This window comes from Molothrus aeneus, chromosome 15 (assembly GCF_037042795.1).
Source record: "Molothrus aeneus isolate 106 chromosome 15, BPBGC_Maene_1.0, whole genome shotgun sequence".
NCBI lineage: Eukaryota > Metazoa > Chordata > Aves > Passeriformes > Icteridae > Molothrus > Molothrus aeneus.
The window spans coordinates 11,268,415-11,286,899 of NC_089660.1; the positions used below are offsets into that span (position 1 = coordinate 11,268,415).

Here is an 18,485-nt window from a genome sequence, read left to right on the forward strand (position 1 = left end):
TGGCCCTGGCAGGAGAAGCGACAGTGTGGCTGCGGAAGGGCCGGGAGCATCCTCCGCAGGGGTCTCACAGACCCGGGACATGGCATCCCGCAGGGGTCTCACAGACCCGGGACATGGCGTTCCGCAGGGGTCTCACAGACCCGGGACATGGCATCCCGCAGGGGTCGCACGGACCCGGGACATGGCATCCCGCAGGGCAGCGGTGCCTCTGTAAGACGCGGCAGCCACACCGAAGTGGCAGCTGCGGCGTGGGTTTGAGCCGGGACACGCAGCGCCATTAACGCTGCCCGCATTTATGCTGATTTAAAGTATGCAACAGAGAGCTGTGGAGTCTTTCTTCGTCGTTCCTTCCCACCTAAGGGCACAGAGCCAAGGCCACCGCCAGTCTCTGTAACGCAGACATCGGTATTTCAGGAGCTGCCAGCACAGAGCGGGTTCTGTTGCTTTCTGGTGCCCTCTGCTGCAGTGCAGCTTCCCAGGAGCAGCTCACCAGAGCCATGTGCGCTCCCGGTGCTGCTGGGTCACTAGACCAGACCTGCCCCGCTCATCTCTCTGTTGCCCTGGTTTCGTCTGAGGCTCTCCCCTCTGTCCCTGCTTATGTCCTCACCTTTCCTCCTCACCCTCTCTCTTGGAGCAATCCACTCTGTACATTTGGAGAGCTGAATTTGGTCAAAGAGACCAAATACTTCTGCCTACAATGCTTTTTGCGACGAAGGGACTCACGAGGATCATTTTTAACCCCCCAAGAAAATAATTCCTTCTACCACTTGTCCCGTTCCACTATAAAGGGGGGACTCGGGGAGAGATAAAATCTATCTTTTGATAGATTTCTCGGACGAAAATAAAGGGCAAACCAAACAATATTATATCTGAGAACCGTTTATTGATTTAAAAGGGTGTTTTTACTAAAGGGGGACAGGAAAAGGAGCAGAGAGGAGAAAAAGAGAGGAGAAGGAAACAGAAGACAGGGACAGCGTTACCACAAGAACCCCGGTCGTCTGTCAGCATCAACCCGGCAGGTGGAAGGTGCGTGCTGCAGCCGCGGGGCGTGTGCGTGGCTCCCGCGGCGGGCTGGGCGCGATTCCCGAGCAGCAGGCGGGGAACAGGCTGCTCTGGCCACGGGCACACTCCCGAGCAGAGCAGGCTGCGTGTCCCTCCATGGGCGGGGAACGGGCTGCCCTGGCCAGGGGCACACTCCCGAGCAGAGCAGGCTGCGTGTCCCTCCATGGGCGGGGAACGGGCTGCCCTGGCCAGGGGCACACTCCCGAGCAGAGCAGGCTGCGTGTCCCTCCATGGGCGGGGAACGGGCTGCCCTGGCCACGGGCACACTCCCGAACGCCTGCAGGTTCGCGGGGCAGGGGCGCGGGCGGCGGTGACAGGTCGGTCCCTGCGGGCTGGTGCTACGGCAGAGGCCGGTGGGGTCGCGGTTCGGTACGGGTGGGCTCGGGCTGCGCACGGCGGCGGCTGCGGGCTGGGCTGGGGGCTGTGCCCGGGCAGCTCCCTGGCTCTCTCAGCAAAAAAGTGGAAGCTAAATTCTGGTATTTCTGGTGTACAGATGCAAGGCAAACAGTTGTTCTGGTTTAGGGCAAATCTGGGAGAAAACTGCCAAAAGGAGGCCCCTCCAGAAAGCAAACCCACATGGCCCTTCCCCACAACAGGGTCGGGAAGGATTCCTCGAAGAGAAGTGGAAAGAACCTGTTTATTTAACAGGCACAGCACCCCCCAGCACACAAAATGAACAATACTGGGTGACACCACTCTGTCACCGCTCTGAAAAAGATGACAAATTCATAAAGTCTCTCTTGGGGGTGGTCGCTCTGTTATCAGTCCCTGTGGTGCTGGGGCAGCTGCTGCAGCCACAAGGTGCAAACTCTCGGTGTTTCCCAGGTCCCAGTCCAGAGCAGGTTTGAGTAGGTGCAAAAAAAGGGAAAGGAGAAACAGTCCAGGAAAAATTTGGACTGCTTAGCTACTAACTAATGAGCAGAAGCAAAAAGCAAGAGCAAAGCAGAAGCAAGAGCAAGAGCAAAACGAAGAGCCAAGCAAAAAGCAAAAGCAGCACCATGCACTGCCCTGTCTCTGTGTCCCGCCAGCTGTGGGGGAGCGGCTGATAGCAAAACCAAAACAAACCTTTCACTCTTCAGAGCCGGTCTTGAAGGCACAAACTTTGTTTGTTTGTTTGTTTGTTTGTTTTACTTTACAATCAGCTTTGTGAGTCCTTATTTATGACAATGTAAAACTCTTGCTTAACACACACCTGAATGCCACAATGCCAGGTACTTTTGGATAAGCAATTGGTTTTGATTCATTAAGAGCTCTATTCTGTTACAATAAAGTGCACAGTGTAACAAGACAAGGGTTACAAAAGCTGATTCCTGTCAGGAAAACTAATCTACAAATACCAAAAGTTTATGTCAAAAAGGAGACAGAGTCCTGTAACTTTATTTGAGAAAAAGGAGAGGCCATGGGGCATTTCCCCTGGGATCTCTCAAAATTTTTAGAGGACACAGCCTCCTTTTTATCCTAATTTCCCGGCTACATTTCCCTCTCTCTTTCCCCATTGGCTGAGGTACAGTTTGTACTGAGAGGTACAAACTTCCCAAAATGCCTGATACCCCCTTCTAATGTATATCCCCCATTTTTCTTTTTCCTCGTATCTCTGTTCTTTTTCTCTAAACCCAGAGATGTAGCACAGTCTTGAGTGAGTAACAGTCTGTGTCAATTAGTGGAATTCCTATGGAATTTATGGTTCCCCCATCGCTTCTTTTACCTCTCTGTATCTGGCCTTATGTCCCATCAGGCCCACAGTTTGTTTGTTAAGACACCTCCTTCTCGTTCCTTTCATTCCCAAACAGCTGCTGGTTTCTGTGAGCTGCAGGTCAGCTGCAAAGATTCGCAGCACAAAGGAAATCGTGAGACATTGGAACAGATCAAGAGCAGTGCTGCTGCCTCCTGGCTCTGAGCTGTGCTGCTCAGACCTCCTGGAGCTGGAGTCCTCTGTCCCTCTGTCCAGCAGCGCTGCCACCAGCATGGGGCAGGTCTCTGTGACAGCAGAGCACTGTACAAAAGCTTACAGTTATTTTTAATCACCTTGTTATTTCAAAAAGCACACTGTTTCTAATGGCACATCAAGAGAAACCCTGCTGTTTTCAAAAGGTTCAGTTGCATTAAAACTGCTTCAAGAGAAGTGACTTAGATTTGGTGACTACTTTAATTGCTAATTATTATGCAAATTATTCCTTATACCTCCGTAATTAAATTTATATTATACTGCTGGATGCTCCTGCAAGGACTTTAAATTTCATGGAATATTAGTACCTGCTAAAACCACAGCAAATTTAAGATGAGCTGTGGGTTTTTTACAGGTGAAGACCTTGGGCAGAGAGCACGAAGGACTGGAGAGGCACAAATGTGTCCCTGGAATCTCTTTGTCCTGGGGAGAGCAGGGGAAAAGCCCCTCTCGGCATGGGTGAGCATTGCAGCAGCACAGTTCTGATGGCTGGGGAGATCAGCAGGAGGTGCTTTACTTCCTCACATTGTGAGCACAGGTAGAGGCAATAAAAGTGGAAATAAATGCTATCACACAGCCCCTTTGACTTCCTAGGCAGACACAGAGAGCAAGAGATCATCCCACCTGCCACATGAGTATAGAAACAAGACCAAGGCTTTTTGAGGATGGCTCCAACTTTTCAGGGCCAAATAAAATCCTTGATTTTTAAATCCAGGTGGTGCAGATAAACAGATCTCCTTCAGGGTTTTCAACACAGGCCAGACAAAGCAGCTTTTGGATAACTGTACATTTTTCACTATGTGTCCTGGGGATTACTAGAAATCAAATGGTTTATAGCTGCTCTTTTAGCCTCAACACCACCAAGCACTTTATTAAACTTTCATTGGTTATACTGACAATATATGGATCTTATAAGGTATTACTACAGAAGTGCTGTCTTTCTAAGCTGGACATCAATAGGAGCTGGAGGTCCATTTCTGTACAGAAAGAGACCCCAAATTTCCCTGCTGCCTAATGCTAAAGTGCAGCAGAGGGCAGATTTAGATTAGCTGTTAGAAGAAAACTCCTCCCCATTAGGGTGGAGAGGCCCTGGCACAGGCTGTCCACAGAAACTGTGGCTGCCCCGTCCCTGGAAGTGTTCAAGGCCAGGTTGGATTGGCCTTGGAACAACCTGGGATAGTGGAAGGTGTCCCTGCCCATGACAGGGAGGCTGGGAGCCTTAAGGTCCCTTCCAACCCAAAGCATTCTGTGAGCTGATGATTCTTTCACCACACTGAACCTCACACCAGGTTTGCATTATCCTGCTAAAATCCCATCAAGTTCACAGGCATCATCTGAAAACCAGAGGATGCTTGGGATGAATCCTTGCCCCATCTGTGTGAACAAGCAGTGTTTAATAAATACAGAGTCTGAGATAAACAGAAAACTCTGTTTGAATGGCTGCTGTTAAGAAACATCTTCTGAACTGGTTCCTGAGGTCCTTGAGTTAGAGCTGAATCCTTCTCATTTATGAGAAAATCCCTTTTATCTGTAAATAATCTCCTCTCCCCTTCCCCCCCTTCCATCTTCCCCCCCACCCCTTCACAGACTTTTGCTCAATTGTTTATCTGTGGAAGGTTACTGCATTTCTCCATGGAACAAAGAAAGAGCTATTTTCCCTCACAATGTGCCCTCTTTGTTTCACATGAATATATTAACAAGAAAAGTAGGAAATTGTTGGCTTTGTCATCCTATTTATTCTGGGAACCCTGATTTCATTTTGGAGGAAAATAAGTTTTCCTTGAGGTAAAAGTCCCATCTGTAGTCATTAGCAGCTAAGCTTTGCCTTTCTACAAAGCAGCAGCATCCTGTCTGACTGGGACTATCCTTCTCATTCCCTTTTCTTCCCCTTTTGCTTCCAGCCTGGCATCTCATTTTCCCTGTGGCTCTGAGAATATCAAAGAGCAAGACCTAGGGTACCATTTCCTTCAGTTTTGGGCAGTAGAAACTTCTTTGCTTTGACTAGATACTGTGCTTGATCTCCCACTTTATTTCCTGGTTTATGTGGTGTGGATAATTGCAGTCATACAACCTTCACCTTCCTCCTCTGAGGGAGTGGGAAAAGCTCCCAGGTTCACTGTGCAGTTTACTTCACTGTAATAATAATAATAATAATAATAATAATAATAATAATAATAATAATAATAATAATAATAATAATAATAATAATAATAATAGAGTTTAGGAGACTTCTTCCAGGAAAGGTAACTAACATCAGTAAAATGGTTAGAGAGGCCAGCTCTCTAGAACCTATGATGCAGAAATAACAAACTGCAATATTTGTGTTTAAAAAAGTAGTAGTAAATTAATCTAATCATGAGCTTATGTATATTGTTTTTGTCTCAGCCAATAAATGAAAAATATCAAGACAGTTGGCTTGAGATCTCCTACGAAGCAGCCCACAGTATTCTGTAAATAGCCCAACAAGAAATATTTGCTTTGTAGGTTTTTGGTGACACAGAAAGAGGCAAAACTTCTCATGTTTTTTTAAGGCTGGAAATTTTGGATGACTGATGAATATAACACCCATAATATTCCAGGATTTTATTATCTATATTAATAAAATTCATTCAAAGGGTTTAATTTCTGCTCCACAATCTGATCAGTGTGACCAGCACTCAGCAGATTAAAAGGGGCTCACTGGGAGCTGGTGCCCTGGTCTTCAGCACTCATCCTGAATGGTGGGCAACCAAAAGGCATCAACAGATAAAGGGAAAGACTGGCAAACAGGATGTGTCTGGTCTGAACTGGTATGGGTAATTAGCCAGAAGTGTTATTTTCTTCTTTATTACAAATAATATAGGAGGTTAATGTGTTAGGTTACTAAAACCCGCTGACAAATTGTGAAAAGGAGCACAACCACATGAATGTGTTAGGTTACTAAAAATGTGTTAATGTGCTAGGTTACTAAAACCCACTGAGAGATTGTGAAAAGGAGCACAACCACATTCCATGGGTTGCCCATGAAGAGACCGTGTGTGGAACAGGTGGCTGGAGGCAGTACCTGGGCAAAGAGGTCATTGTGTTAAACCAGAGCAACCAGTTCAGACTTGCTTGGCACGAGGTGCATGTGTAAACATCCTGTCTCCTCTTCTGTGACCTCCTGGCTATGTGTTCTTCTGCTCTGCAGCAATGGGGAATGCCCGGATCTGCAGAGGGGAACAGCCTCAGTAACTCCCCTTTTTTTGGACCTTGACCCATTGCAAGTGCTCAGAGAGGCTTGGCTGTGTGGGTGTGGAGCAGTGAGGTGTTCTGGGAGCCTGGTGCAGGGAGATCCCTCTGCAGGAATGGTGCTGGGCTGGGGATAACACAGGTGGGATGTCACAGCAGCCTCGTGGGTCTCAAAGGATACAGGGGGGCAGGGGTGTGATGCTGTGCACAGAGACAGACTGCAGTGAGCTTGAGATTCTCCTCTCTCCCCCACCCCCATGCTTGAACCAATTCAGCAACTGGAGCAACTTCTCCCTTTAACATTTGTAACATAAAATGTTTTTTATAAGAGCCTGTTCTTCTGAATCATTTTCCCTCCTCCTCGCTCTCATTTGCAGATATGAACTATAATCCCAGGGTACAGCTGAAAGTTTGCAATGCAAAAATCACAGACTGCTGAGATTTTCTTATGCCTGCAAGGGATTCTGGTAAGGATCTAAACAGTGAAAACAAGGCACAGCAATTAGTATTTGGATGCAGGGTCATTTTTAGCTCTCTACATAGGGCAGGCAATGCCATGAGCTATAGAGCATTGCAGCACTGCTCAAGTGGCTGTCTCAGCAAGGGCAAGGCTGCTGTTCAGGCCATGTGAAAGGCAGTAATAGGAGGTGTGCAATTCACATAGAAATACAGAACTAATACAAGATTGCACACTATTATTATGTGAAAGAGCATTAGAGCAGCAAAATTATTTTGAGGAACTGGTTTAGTGCCAGGTTGTTAGCAAAACATGAAATAGTTTTACAGACATTTGCACAAAGATGATGGAGAGGGAAGGGGAAAGAGCCAAATGCAATCTGTGGGAAAAGGCTCTTTACCCTCAGTAAAGGTAAGAAAGAGCCAGAAGGGAAGTCAGCATCAGTAAGAAGGACACACCTCACATCGCCTTCAAAATGGAGACTTTGACACAAACTGATCAGAGAATCATTAAAGTTGGAAAAGACCTCCAAGATCATCAAGTCCAGTCTTTGACTAAACACCACCTTGTCTACTAAAGCATAGCACTAAGTGCTATGTCCAGTCATTCCTTGAACACTTCAGGGATGGACACCCCACCACCTCCCTGGGCAGACCATTCCAGAGTTTGAAATCTTTACTGTAAAGAAATTCCTTCTGATGCCCAACCTGACCCTCCCCTGCTGCAGCTTGAGGCCATTTCCTCTTGTCCTGTCACTGCTTGCCTGGGGGAAAAGGCCAAACCCCACCTTCATACAGCCTCATTTCAAGTACTTGTAGAGTGATAAGGTCACCCCAGGATAAAAACCTCCAGCAGCTCAATGTCCTTCCTGAATCGAGGGGCCCAGAACTGGACACGGCACTCGAGGTGTGGCCTCACCAGTGCTGGGCACCTGCCCTGGTGCCAGGGTACCAGACCTGCCCTGGTCCTGCTGGCCACACTTACTGACACAGACAGGAGACCAGTGGCCGTCCTGCCCATCTGGTGTCATGCTCAGCCACTGTCAGCCAGCACCTCCAGGTTCTTTTCCACTGAGAGGCTTTCCAGCCACTCTGCCCCAGCCTGTAGCTCTGCAGGGCTGAAGTGTAGGATCTGGCATTTCACCTTGCTGACCCTCACACTGCCTCAGCCCACTGATCCAGCCTGTCCAGATCCCTCTGCAGAGCCTTTGTACCCTCCAGCACATCAACAACCCCACCCAGCTTGGTGTCACCTGTGAGTTTTCTGAGGGTGCTCTCCAGCCCCTCGTCCAGATGATTAATAAAGATATTAAACAGGACTGAGCCCAATACTGAGCCCTGGGGAGCCCCACTAGTGACCAGTCACCAACTTAATGTGGCACCACTCACCACCACTCTCTGGGCTCAGCCATCCTGGCCGTTTTTAACCCTTTAGAGAAGAGTGGGCTCCAAGCCATAGGCTGCCAGCATCTCTAGGAGAATGCTGTGGGAAGCAGTAATGAAGGCTTTGCTGAAGTCCAGGGAGAATAGATGCAGAGACTTCCCTACTAGGCAGTCACTTGGTCATAAAAGGACATTTACATTTGGTCATTTTATTAAGTAATTTTCTTAAGTTCTCAGACTGAAAACAACTCCAGATCTATTTACATTTTCTTACCCATCCTCATACAGTTACTTTTATGTCTTCAAATCACACTGACTGTTCATTCTGTTCTCAGTTTCTCCTGCTCTTCTCCCAGACAAACTGTTCAGGCATTGATTTAGTGATCTTAACTGCAGCATTCAGAGGAGAAAACAAGTTTGCAGGCTGAACATCCCTCCAAGAGGTCCTCAGTCCTCCTACTTTGCCTGGAGAAAAGCATTTTCCTGGGATTTATTTTCTCCTGTAGAGCAGAGAACAGTAATGGTAAATGCTTAGGCACAAGTAATTGATAAGACAGCAGAGGCAGCTTCTCTATAAAAAGAGAAGCTCTTTCTTCTCCTGGTGGACATGAACAGATGCAGTAAATGCTGTAAATATTTCATTGTTTAAAAAGACACATACATCCACACTGTAGATGCAATATAGGTAAAAGACACAGATAATAATATATGATTATGTATGTATATATGATAATATATAGTATCACATAGAGGTGAGTATATTTCCAAAGACTGACCCATCCACCCATCTTCTGGCAAATTTTGAGGCATCAGCCTCTCGCCCAGCAGGATCACAGGTCCCAACAGAACACCTGAGGCTTTTCTAGGAATGGAGACCAAACTCTGCAGAGTGATTTCTAACCAATGCTGCTCCACCTATTTGCTACCGAAAAAAACCCAAAAACCAAACCAACCAACCAAACAAAAAAATCGTTTTAGGAAGCTAGAAGACGAGTAAATGATGAAGCGTTCGGTCCCGCCCGAGGAGTCTCCGTTACTCTCGTGCCCGCACCCACTCTCGGGTTGGAGTTGGAGTCGGGGTCGGGGTCGGGGTCGGGGTCGGGGTCGGGGTCGGGGTCGGGGTCGGGGTCGGGGTCGGGGCCGGGGCCGGGGCCGCGCTCGCCGCCGCCCGCCCGTGCCTCCGCACGGTGCCGCCGCTCCCACCGCCCGCCCGGGCCGGGCCCTCCCGGCAGCGCCGCCCCGCGGGCGGGGCGGGCCCGGGCCCGGGGCCGCTGCGCTCCGTGTGCGGGGCGGGGCGGGAGCCGGAGCACCTCCGTGGGAGCGGCCGCGGGACGCGCTGCCCGCAGCAGGTGCCGCCGGCCCGCCAGTCCGGCCACCCCCGCGGGCTCCCGGCATCCGAACCGCGCGGAGGCGGCGGGAGCGGAGGCGGCTCCGCCACCACCACCTGTGGCGGCGGGATGGCGGAGCTCGACATCAGCGCGGAGGCAGTGATGGGCTTCCTGAGGGAGCGCGGCGGGCGGGTGCGCAACACCGAGCTGGTGAGCGCCTTCCGGCCGCTGCTGGAGGCCGCCGGGGCCGGGGCCGGGGAGGTGGAGGGGCGGGCGGCGCGGCGGGAGCGGTTCAAGGCGGCGGTGAACGCCGTGGCCACGGTGAAGGAGATCGACGGCGTCAAGTTCGTGGTGCTGAAGCGGCAGCTCCGCGCTGCCCCGCCGGCGGGGGGCGATGCCGGCCCCCCTGTTCCCGTTGCCGTCCCCGACCCGATTCCCGTCCCTGACCCGGACCCCGCCGGGACGCCCCCCGAGGAGCCGCCGGGGCCGCGGGCCGTGGCCGAGCTGCGGGGCCTGTTCCAGGGCGGCGGCGGCGGGGTGCCCCTGCCCGGGGGCGCGGCGGGGGCCCGGCGGGAGCCGCCGCCCAAGCCCTGCATGTTGCCCGTGCGCTGCGTGCCGGCCCCCGCCGCCCAGGGCCCGCCCGAGCCGGCGGCCAGCCCGCTGTCCCCGCCGCCGCTGGACGAGGAGGCCGGGTCTCGCTCGCCCGGGCTGCGGAGGGGGCCCAAGAACCACCGGGCCAGCGAGGAGACCGTGGTGCCCCTGGAGCAGGCGGAGCACCAGTGGCTGGTGCTGGCGGCCGACGGGCAGTGGACGCAGCAGCTCCACGGGCTGCTGCTGGGCGACGCCAGCCTGGCGGCTCGCAGGGACTTCATCTCCGGCTTCACCGCCCTGCACTGGGCCGCCAAGAACGGCAACTGCGACATGGTGACCAACATCATCCGAGCGGCCGAGAAGGGCGGCTCCCGTGTCAACGTGGATGCCAGGTCTCATGGTGGCTACACGGCGCTGCACCTGGCTGCGATTCACGGCCAGGAGAAGATCATCAACATGCTCGTCTACAGCTACCATGCCAAGATTGACCTGAGGGACTACAGCGGGAAGAAGCCGCACCAGTACTTAAAGGAAGGGACATCCCTTACAATTAGGCGTTTGCTGGGGGACCCCAGCCTTTCCCAAAACATGGAACACTCCGTGCCCATCAAGAAATCTACAAAGCTTGCGGCTTCAATCTTGAGCTCCACTAGCACTTTCCTGGGAGTCATATCCGATGACATGGCCTTCTATGATCTCACCAAAGGTTTAAGGAAGCCCTCAACTTTAAACAAGCTTCTGACTGCCACTACGGGCCCGAGGAGGAAGCCAAAGATCAGAGGGGGCTTCCCTTCATATTCCTCCCTCTCTGAGGTAGCGGAGGAGGAGGAAGAGGTTGTTGTGAAACGCAGACCCGTTTCTGAGCTGTTCTTTGGCCACTAGCCTCTGCCTTACTGTGATCAGAATGGTTTAATAGCACGGCTGCTGTCTCAGCTTTCTCTTGCAGAAGCAGTTTGGATTTTTTTCTCTGTCTGTCTGTCTTTTTGGATTTTTAAAAGAATCAGTGATAGGGTCTGCATCCAAAGCCCACAGCATGAAACCCAGCCCAGGTGCCTGTGGAAAGGAGCTGCCAGGAAGTGCTATCCATGCTGTATGTACCATCGTGCTGATCTGTTGGTGGAGACCACAAACTTTATACTTAATGGTTGAAAAACTGAAACAGTTTATGTGTGTGTGGACAGGTCAAAATGCCTGAGGTACAGCCTTCTTGATCTGTGTTCTTCAGCTGAAGAGCAGAAGCAAGATGAAGGATTGCATATTTTACACTGTGAACAGCAAGCTGGTAGCTGGCTACTTTAACAAGGCTTGTTATCTAATGGGATTAAATTATCAGAGGAAAGATGCATAGTTTTCTATGATGTTTCTGATTATTTTGGTAGCAGAAGAAGGATATTTCTATTTACAAAAATTGTATACTTTTTCAAAACAAAGTTTCTCACTTTGAGAGCTTCTCACTCAGTATTTCATATCAGAAATACTAACATAACAATCTCAATTGTTGCCTGATGCATTTTATTAGATAAATTACTTAAAAAGATAGACCCTGACCTTCAACACTCATGTCACCATGGCTTGTCTACCTCAGTTTGAAAGCTTGGCTAGTGGTTGAAGATTTTCTCTCTTCCTGAAAGACTCTCCTGAAAGACCAGGTGGTACTTAACACGTCTGATGATACTGTGAACATTTAAACTTCACTGTTGTTCAATCAACTTTAGCTGAATAAAGAGCTTTATTGATAGTTTGAAATTGAACTGAAAAATTGGGAATTGGATCTGTCAGAGTTTCTGAGTAGCCAGCTGGAAACAAAGTTAGGCTTGTATGTCTGATTATTTTTGTTTAAAACTTGGCCCATTTTGACCTATTTACAATAAATATTTATAAACATGGGGCTATATGTAATGTTAGGTGTTTCATGATAGAACCTCTGCATGACCTCTTGAAGCAGTGTTTATCTCAACAGAATCATTGACCTAAAATGAACTCTTCTTCTTCTTTTAAATGATAAACATAATTGTTCTATATATAGAACTACACATAGCTCAAAAAGCATGCTAAGTGCATGTTAGGTTTGCAGTAAGATTATTATTATTTTAATTACTGCTTGGTTAAAGTTAACACAAAGAGGCAGAGCTGTGAACAGAATTTGTCTGACTTCTGGAGCAAGTCTGCAAAACCAGCATGTTTTCTCTAAAACTGTGATAGAAACCTGTATCATTGAGAGGTGCTGAAGGTGAGAGCAGTGCTGCACTGGCTCTCTTTGGGTTTCTGCACTGAAACACTAGTTTGCATGCTTTCCTTTCCTTCCAGGTCAGTGACTTCAGGAATGTTTTGGTTTTTTCTGCCTTGCATTAAACCCAGTACTTGTAATTGGTTCTAATTGGCTTGTCCTAAACACTCACAAGGAATGCTGCAAGACTGAAGATGGAGGCACTGCCCTCTTTCCTTCAGAACACTCTCCCTGAAGTTCCTGGAGTTGGTGACATTCGTTGGGAGTGTGATCAGAGGTTGCAGCAGCTCTGATGCACCTGTTCTAGGAAGAGACTGGATTATTCTGCACCGGTCTGCTTCTGGATTGAACTAATTAAGTTGTTAAGCAGAGGTTAATGATCAAGCACCTCATGACTTCTATATCTGGAATAGGGTTTAAAAAAATAAAATCCAATTTGCTCTCTAGCTGTTGGTAACCATTGACCAGCGTGGTCCTTTGAAGCTGTGATTTGTGCTGCACTCTGCCAGCTTGCAGAGTTCTGGGAAAAACAGGGCTCTGTTCTAAAGAGTCTTTCCATGTGTACAGACACAGAACATTTTTCTTTTTCTCCCCTGAAGCCATAGAAGTGTGTGTATACATTCAAGTTACCTCTGAGGCACTGACACTGCCTGGTGAACACGTTCTGTTTCTGTGGGAATTGCAAACACTGCAGTTTGGCTTGGCATTATTGAGAAGTTTGTTCAATAATTATGAGTATAGGCTTGATACCTGTTCAGACAACATTGCTGAACTTTAGTGCTCATTCGGAGTCAAGGCTGCATGAGCCAGAGGCAGGGTTCAAGGATGGAGTGTTTTGTGTTTAAAAACCCCACCTGACTAATCTGGAGAGCATGGTTGTGATTTCACCCCTGGGAAAGTAGGGAGAAGGTTTCATTGCTTCTCTATTGTTTTATCAAAGTCACACTTGAGATAAGACTTTATTGCAACACAACATGTATCACCAAGAAAATTCTGCATTACTCCTTCCTCAGAGGCATGGAAGCCATGAGCTGTTGTGATAGAAAATGGCCAGCAGCAAGAGCCCTCTAACAGCATTCCCCAGGGAGTGCTGGAGGCTTGGCAGGAGGCTGATGTCACAGAGCTGCTCACAAGGCCAGGTGCTGTGGGTGGGGTGGGCTGGGCCAGCCTCTGCCAGCAAGTTTGTGCAGTGACTCAGCTCATTCCTCCTCCTTGTTGAGCTGATGAAGGCAAAGATGGTATTTAGGGAGGCTGGGATGAGTACATGAAGTGCAGTACAGCTTCAGGTGCAGATGAGTACTGAGAGGTATTGAGAACACACTGCTGTCATCTCACACGTATGTGTAGTGCCTTCAGTTTGAAGTAAAACCAGTCTATCAGCCTGGCTGTGTTTTGGGTTCCAATGTCACCCTTTAAACCGTGGGAAGGGACACTGTAGGGTGATGAGTGATCATGAGAGTGTTTTCCTGCAAAAGGCAGGACTGTTCTATGAATCTTGACTGATTCTCCCTAGCTCTCATTTTCAAGCCCAAATCTGTCTGGCTGAAGGCAGAGGGATTTTCACCCGAACAAATGACAGCTGTGAAGTTTATGCAGGATGTTTTCACAGGAACAGCTGAGAGGAGAACTGGGTTCCCTCAGCACACTGGGACGGGGGCTGTGCCACAGGCTGGGCAGGCAGCCTTTGAATCCCCAGTCCAGCCCCGAGCTGCCCAAGGCACCATCAAAGCTAAAAGCAGGAAAGATAAAAAACAAAAAACTTGAGCCCCCCCTGGCTCTGCTCCTGCCCCCTGGAGAGGGCTGAGTGGTGGGGAAGGCTGGAGGTGGAAGGCACACATTAGGCACAGGGGCAGGACTCAGCAGCTTGGTGGAATTTTGGCTTGGTTATTAGCCTGCCCTCTCAGCATGCCTCAGTTTTCCTGCTGTAAAATGTAGATAATCACCTTGGTCACTTCTTTAAAGTACACAGTCAGTACTGATATGCAAATTGAAATCAAGATAATGTTTTTAGGCCTGTGGGCAGCATGAGCAATGTCATTCCCCCACCCTGCGAATGTGCATACAGTGGAGCGCCTACACAAATGAAAACTAGCTCTGATTTTAGTTCAGCAGCACTAGGGATCAGGAAAGCTACTGTTTGCCTGACCCTGGCTCAGTCTGCCTGCTAAGGATAACTTGGTTTGTCTGTTCCTTGGCATTTTGTTCTGAGGAGTATCAGCTCAAAAACCTGCTCTGAAGAGCTCTGCAAACAAACCCTAAACCACAATTCTGCACAAAGGGACAGACTTTGTTCTCCTGGCTGTGGCTGTTTGAGCAGTGTGAGACAGTGTGGTTGTGGTCAGACTTACAGAGATTTTTGGCTGTCTCCGTTCTCTTGTGAGTGCTGCACAGAAACGTGGACTATAAAAACCCAGGAGACACCATTCCTTCACTGCAGAGGAGTCTTAATGAGATTTCAGCTTCATCACAAACCCCAGGTCCAGTGGAAGAAGTCACAGTAATTCCAAAAGACCAATGGGAGCTGCAGCCACTGGCTGGAGGTAGAGGAAGCATTTCTAGACAGTCCCCTGATTGCCCATTGCTCATCTCTTGCTCCCTCTCTTCATGTTTCCACCATGACCTACATTCCTTGGATATACTTGCCTCCTGATTTGCATATTAATCTGAATAAAATTGCAGCATGGCAGTTTTTGCCCTTTCCAGTTGTTTGTACTATTGTGGGACTCCCCAAATTAAGAGGTTGTTAACAGGACTTGGCCAGCATGTAGCACGGGCACAAACAGTGTGGTGTTTGTTTGCTGAAGGGGGACAGCAGGGGCAGAGCAGGACAGACAGATCAAAAACTCTGTATCCTAATGAAGAATATTTCTATTCCAGCTTCAAGGTTTATTTCAGTAATTTATAAGACAAAGCGAGTCATTAAGCACATTGAGCCTTTATACTGTGTGTGTAACTTGGAACCACGCAAAATAGATCCATATTGTTAATATTAGCACAGCTTTAGTACATCTTCCCTTTCTGTGAAGAGAAAATAGAGATGTGCACAATAAAAATTATGCTGGCAGAGTTCTCTGCTCTGTGTTTGTCCCAGGTAGGACATTACTTTTGTTCACCTGAAAGCATGAGTTCTTAGCCAAACACAAACCACCATTTCCCAAGAGGAAAATCATCCATCCCCATCCCTTGAGACCCTCCAGACAAGGAGAGAGACTCCAGCTGAGAAGCACAGCAAGCATTGTGGAGTCACAGCTGACACAAACCAAATAATGTTCATTTCCACTGAACAGAACCTGATACCCAAACACAAAAGCCCTTGATGGGAGGTATTGGGGTGCCAGGCCTTCCCTGGTGTCCTCACCCACAGGCTCCTGCATGAGGCAGACATTCACACCACTAAGATTCACCAACATGGTGACAATAACAAACTGCAGTGGTACAGACAGGCTTTCTCACCATGATTTTTGTGTTGCTTTTTCTTCCACCACTCTCCCATGGTAACTTTCCCCTTTGCAACAAAGAGCTGCAGCTTCACTCCAGGCTGGGATCAGCTCCAGACCAGACCTCTCTAACAGCCACTGTGACATCAGGTGACCCTGGGCTCAGCAGGGAGCAGCTGAAACCCCGATGGGGGTCCTGCAGGCACCAGCCATGCCATCAGGAGCTGTCACAGGGCAGGGGTCTCTGGAGAGATTGTTTCACAAGTGGTTCCCTTTTGAGGTAGTTTGGGATGTTCTTACTCTTCCACCATGGGCTGAGCCCATTAGAAAGACCTCTGGGTCTTTATTCACATTTTTAGAAATGTCTCTTATTCTCTAAATAAAGACTATCAGTGCAGCCCACATTGTCTCTCTGTGGATTTATCTATGAGATGACTCAGCTTCGAGGCTCATGTGGTATTTTAGAGTCTCTGATAACCTTTAATGCCTCTCTCATTTAGCAGTGAAATTCAAGTGCTGCTTCTTGAGAGCCTTTTGTGAACCCCAGAGGTTGCATGATTCCTACAGGCTGATTATTCTTTAATGTCTATGTGGGCTCCCTCCAGGCACAGAACATTAGCTTTGCAATGCTGCTCTGAGTTTATTTTAAAAAATTTATTCAGATGGTTGCCATGAATTCTCAAAGCAGAGAGAACATCCTTCTACTTATTAAATACAGCTCTCACAAGCACAAAACAGATCTTTTTGCAGAGTACATCTATCTAACAGAGAACTCCTGCAGTTCTCTGTTCTTTAATTAGTTTAATTTAATTTGTTCCATATGCAAAATGCTCCAGTGAAGAAAATGAGGCTGGGATTTAGAACAATATAATGAAAATCCTTCCATTTAGTGCCCAAAAGGCTGAAACAGCAGCTCCTGGTCCAGCAGTGACTCCCACACATTGCAGTGGATGTTAAATGCAGTTCTACAGGAGCGACTGTGTCTAACATGTCTCAGTCACTGCCAGGACTGCTCCCAGCCAGGCAGGATGCACTGCTGCTGCTGTCAGCCGGGCAGGATGCACTGCTGCTGCTGTCACCTGGGCGGGATGCACTGCTGCTGCTGTCACCTGGGCAGGATGCACTGCTGCTGCTGTGAGCTGGGCAGGATGCACTGCTGCTGCTGTCACCTGGGCAGGATGCAGTGCTGCTGCTGTCAGCTGGGCAGGATGCAGTGCTGCTGCTGTCAGCCGGGCAGGATGCACTGCTGCTGCTGTCACCTGGGCGGGATGCACTGCTGCTGCTGTCAGCCGGGCAGGATGCACTGCTGCTGCTCCCAGCCAGGCAGGATGCACTGCTACTGCTGTCACCTGGGCAGGATGCACTGCTGCTGCTGTGAGCTGGGCAGGATGCAGTGCTGCTGCTGTGAGCTGGGCAGGATGCACTGCTACTGCTGTCACCTGGGCAGGATGCACTGCTGCTGCTGTCAGCTGGGCAGGATGCACTGCTGCTCCCAGCCGGGCAGGATGCACTGCTGCTGCTGTCAGCCGGGCAAGATGCACTGCTGCTGCTGTCACCTGGGCGGGGTGCAGTGCCACTGCCTGTGCCCGCTCCCGCAGCGGCCCCACCGGCTCATGCTGTGCCTCGGGCAGTACCAGCCATCTTCTTAGCCCAAAATTCGGCCCACCTGCTTCGCCCAGCACGACAGGAGCTATTGCAGAGTCTCCCCCACGGCACTCGTGTGTGGGTGGCCAAGCGAGATGCAGAGATCGCTCCTGGAATCCCACAGCCTCCCACGCCGCACACCACGGGGAGATCCGGGCGCTTGCGTTTTGCCTCTTTCAGCTCTTTCTTCTCCTCAGCCCCGCTGTTCCGCACTGTCCTGGCTGCAGCTGTCATTAATTCATGGAGACAGCTCCCCGCAGGGCTCCGATTACAATTCTCCATGGAGCAGGGCTCACATTATGCGCTACCTGGGAAAGGATCAGGCTGGCAGGCAGCAGCAGGAGACTCCCAAGGCTGGGCGGTGGCGGGGATTTCCTGCCTGCTCTCCTGGAGGGTCAGGTACCAGGGAACTTCTTCATTCTTTGCATTCCCCCCACTCACACAACCTGCCTTCGTTTACATAAGAAGTCTCCCGGCACGGAGGCGTTGCCAAGGTGCAGAAGTCTCTTGCAGCTGAGACTCTCCAGGGCTCCAGTCAGAGGTAACTCAGTGCCCTTGCTGCAGAGGTCACAGTGAGTAATGGATGAGCAGTAATTATATACAAGCACTGCACAGGGTTTTATTTCCATAATCCCTGTAGGTCTTCCCCAAAAACCTCCAGTTACTGCTATTGAGAGTTCAAGCCTTGATTTTGTCTTCTGATGGTAAAGGGTCAGAAAAAACTGTGTGGAGCAGTGTGGGGTCACAGTGCTGTAAAATGAAGATGCTCTGCGTTTCTGGCCATCTTGCCTTCTACTGCATGAGTTGAGGTGGGGAAAAAGCCGCCATGTGTTGGTATGGGGATGTAACTAGTGCTCTAAATACCAAACTTCATACCATGTGTTGGTATGGGGATGTAACTAGTGCTCTAAATACCAAACTTTCAGCAAAAGGCAATAGGATTCAAGAGCATGTGCTCTTGGCTTCAGTCTGTACTTTCAGAGGCCACAGCTGACCAGAGCAGAAAGGGGCACTTACCATGACTGAGTATGCTAGTGTGCCAGGAATGCTGCACATGGCTGAAGTCCAGATGAACTTTCACCATTACCTTCCTAATAAATTTCTAACAAATGATCAGTATCAAAACTGAGACCCACCTGACAATCCAGACCTGCTGGTGCTTTGAAAGTGGGTCTCTACTTGCCTGCAGAGAGGTTCTGATG

At 49.4% G+C, this 18,485-nt stretch overlaps 1 protein-coding gene and 1 long non-coding RNA gene across 2 annotated transcripts; one reads left to right on the forward strand and one right to left on the reverse strand.

The window, feature by feature from the left end:
- Positions 1 to 8,249: 8,249 nt before the first annotated feature.
- On the reverse strand, positions 8,250 to 9,111 carry LOC136563161 (uncharacterized). Its single transcript, XR_010784607.1, has 2 exons — positions 8,833 to 9,111; positions 8,250 to 8,556 (listed from the first exon to the last, which is right to left on the reverse strand). It is a non-coding gene; the product is annotated as an uncharacterized lncRNA (long non-coding RNA).
- Positions 9,112 to 9,384: 273 nt separating this feature from the next.
- Positions 9,385 to 12,648, forward strand: SOWAHA (sosondowah ankyrin repeat domain family member A). Its single transcript, XM_066560304.1, has one exon. It carries the CDS (start codon positions 9,514 to 9,516, stop codon positions 10,855 to 10,857), a length of 1,344 nt encoding a protein of 447 aa, XP_066416401.1. The 5' UTR covers positions 9,385 to 9,513; the 3' UTR covers positions 10,858 to 12,648.
- The last annotated feature ends 5,837 nt before the right edge of the window (positions 12,649 to 18,485 follow it).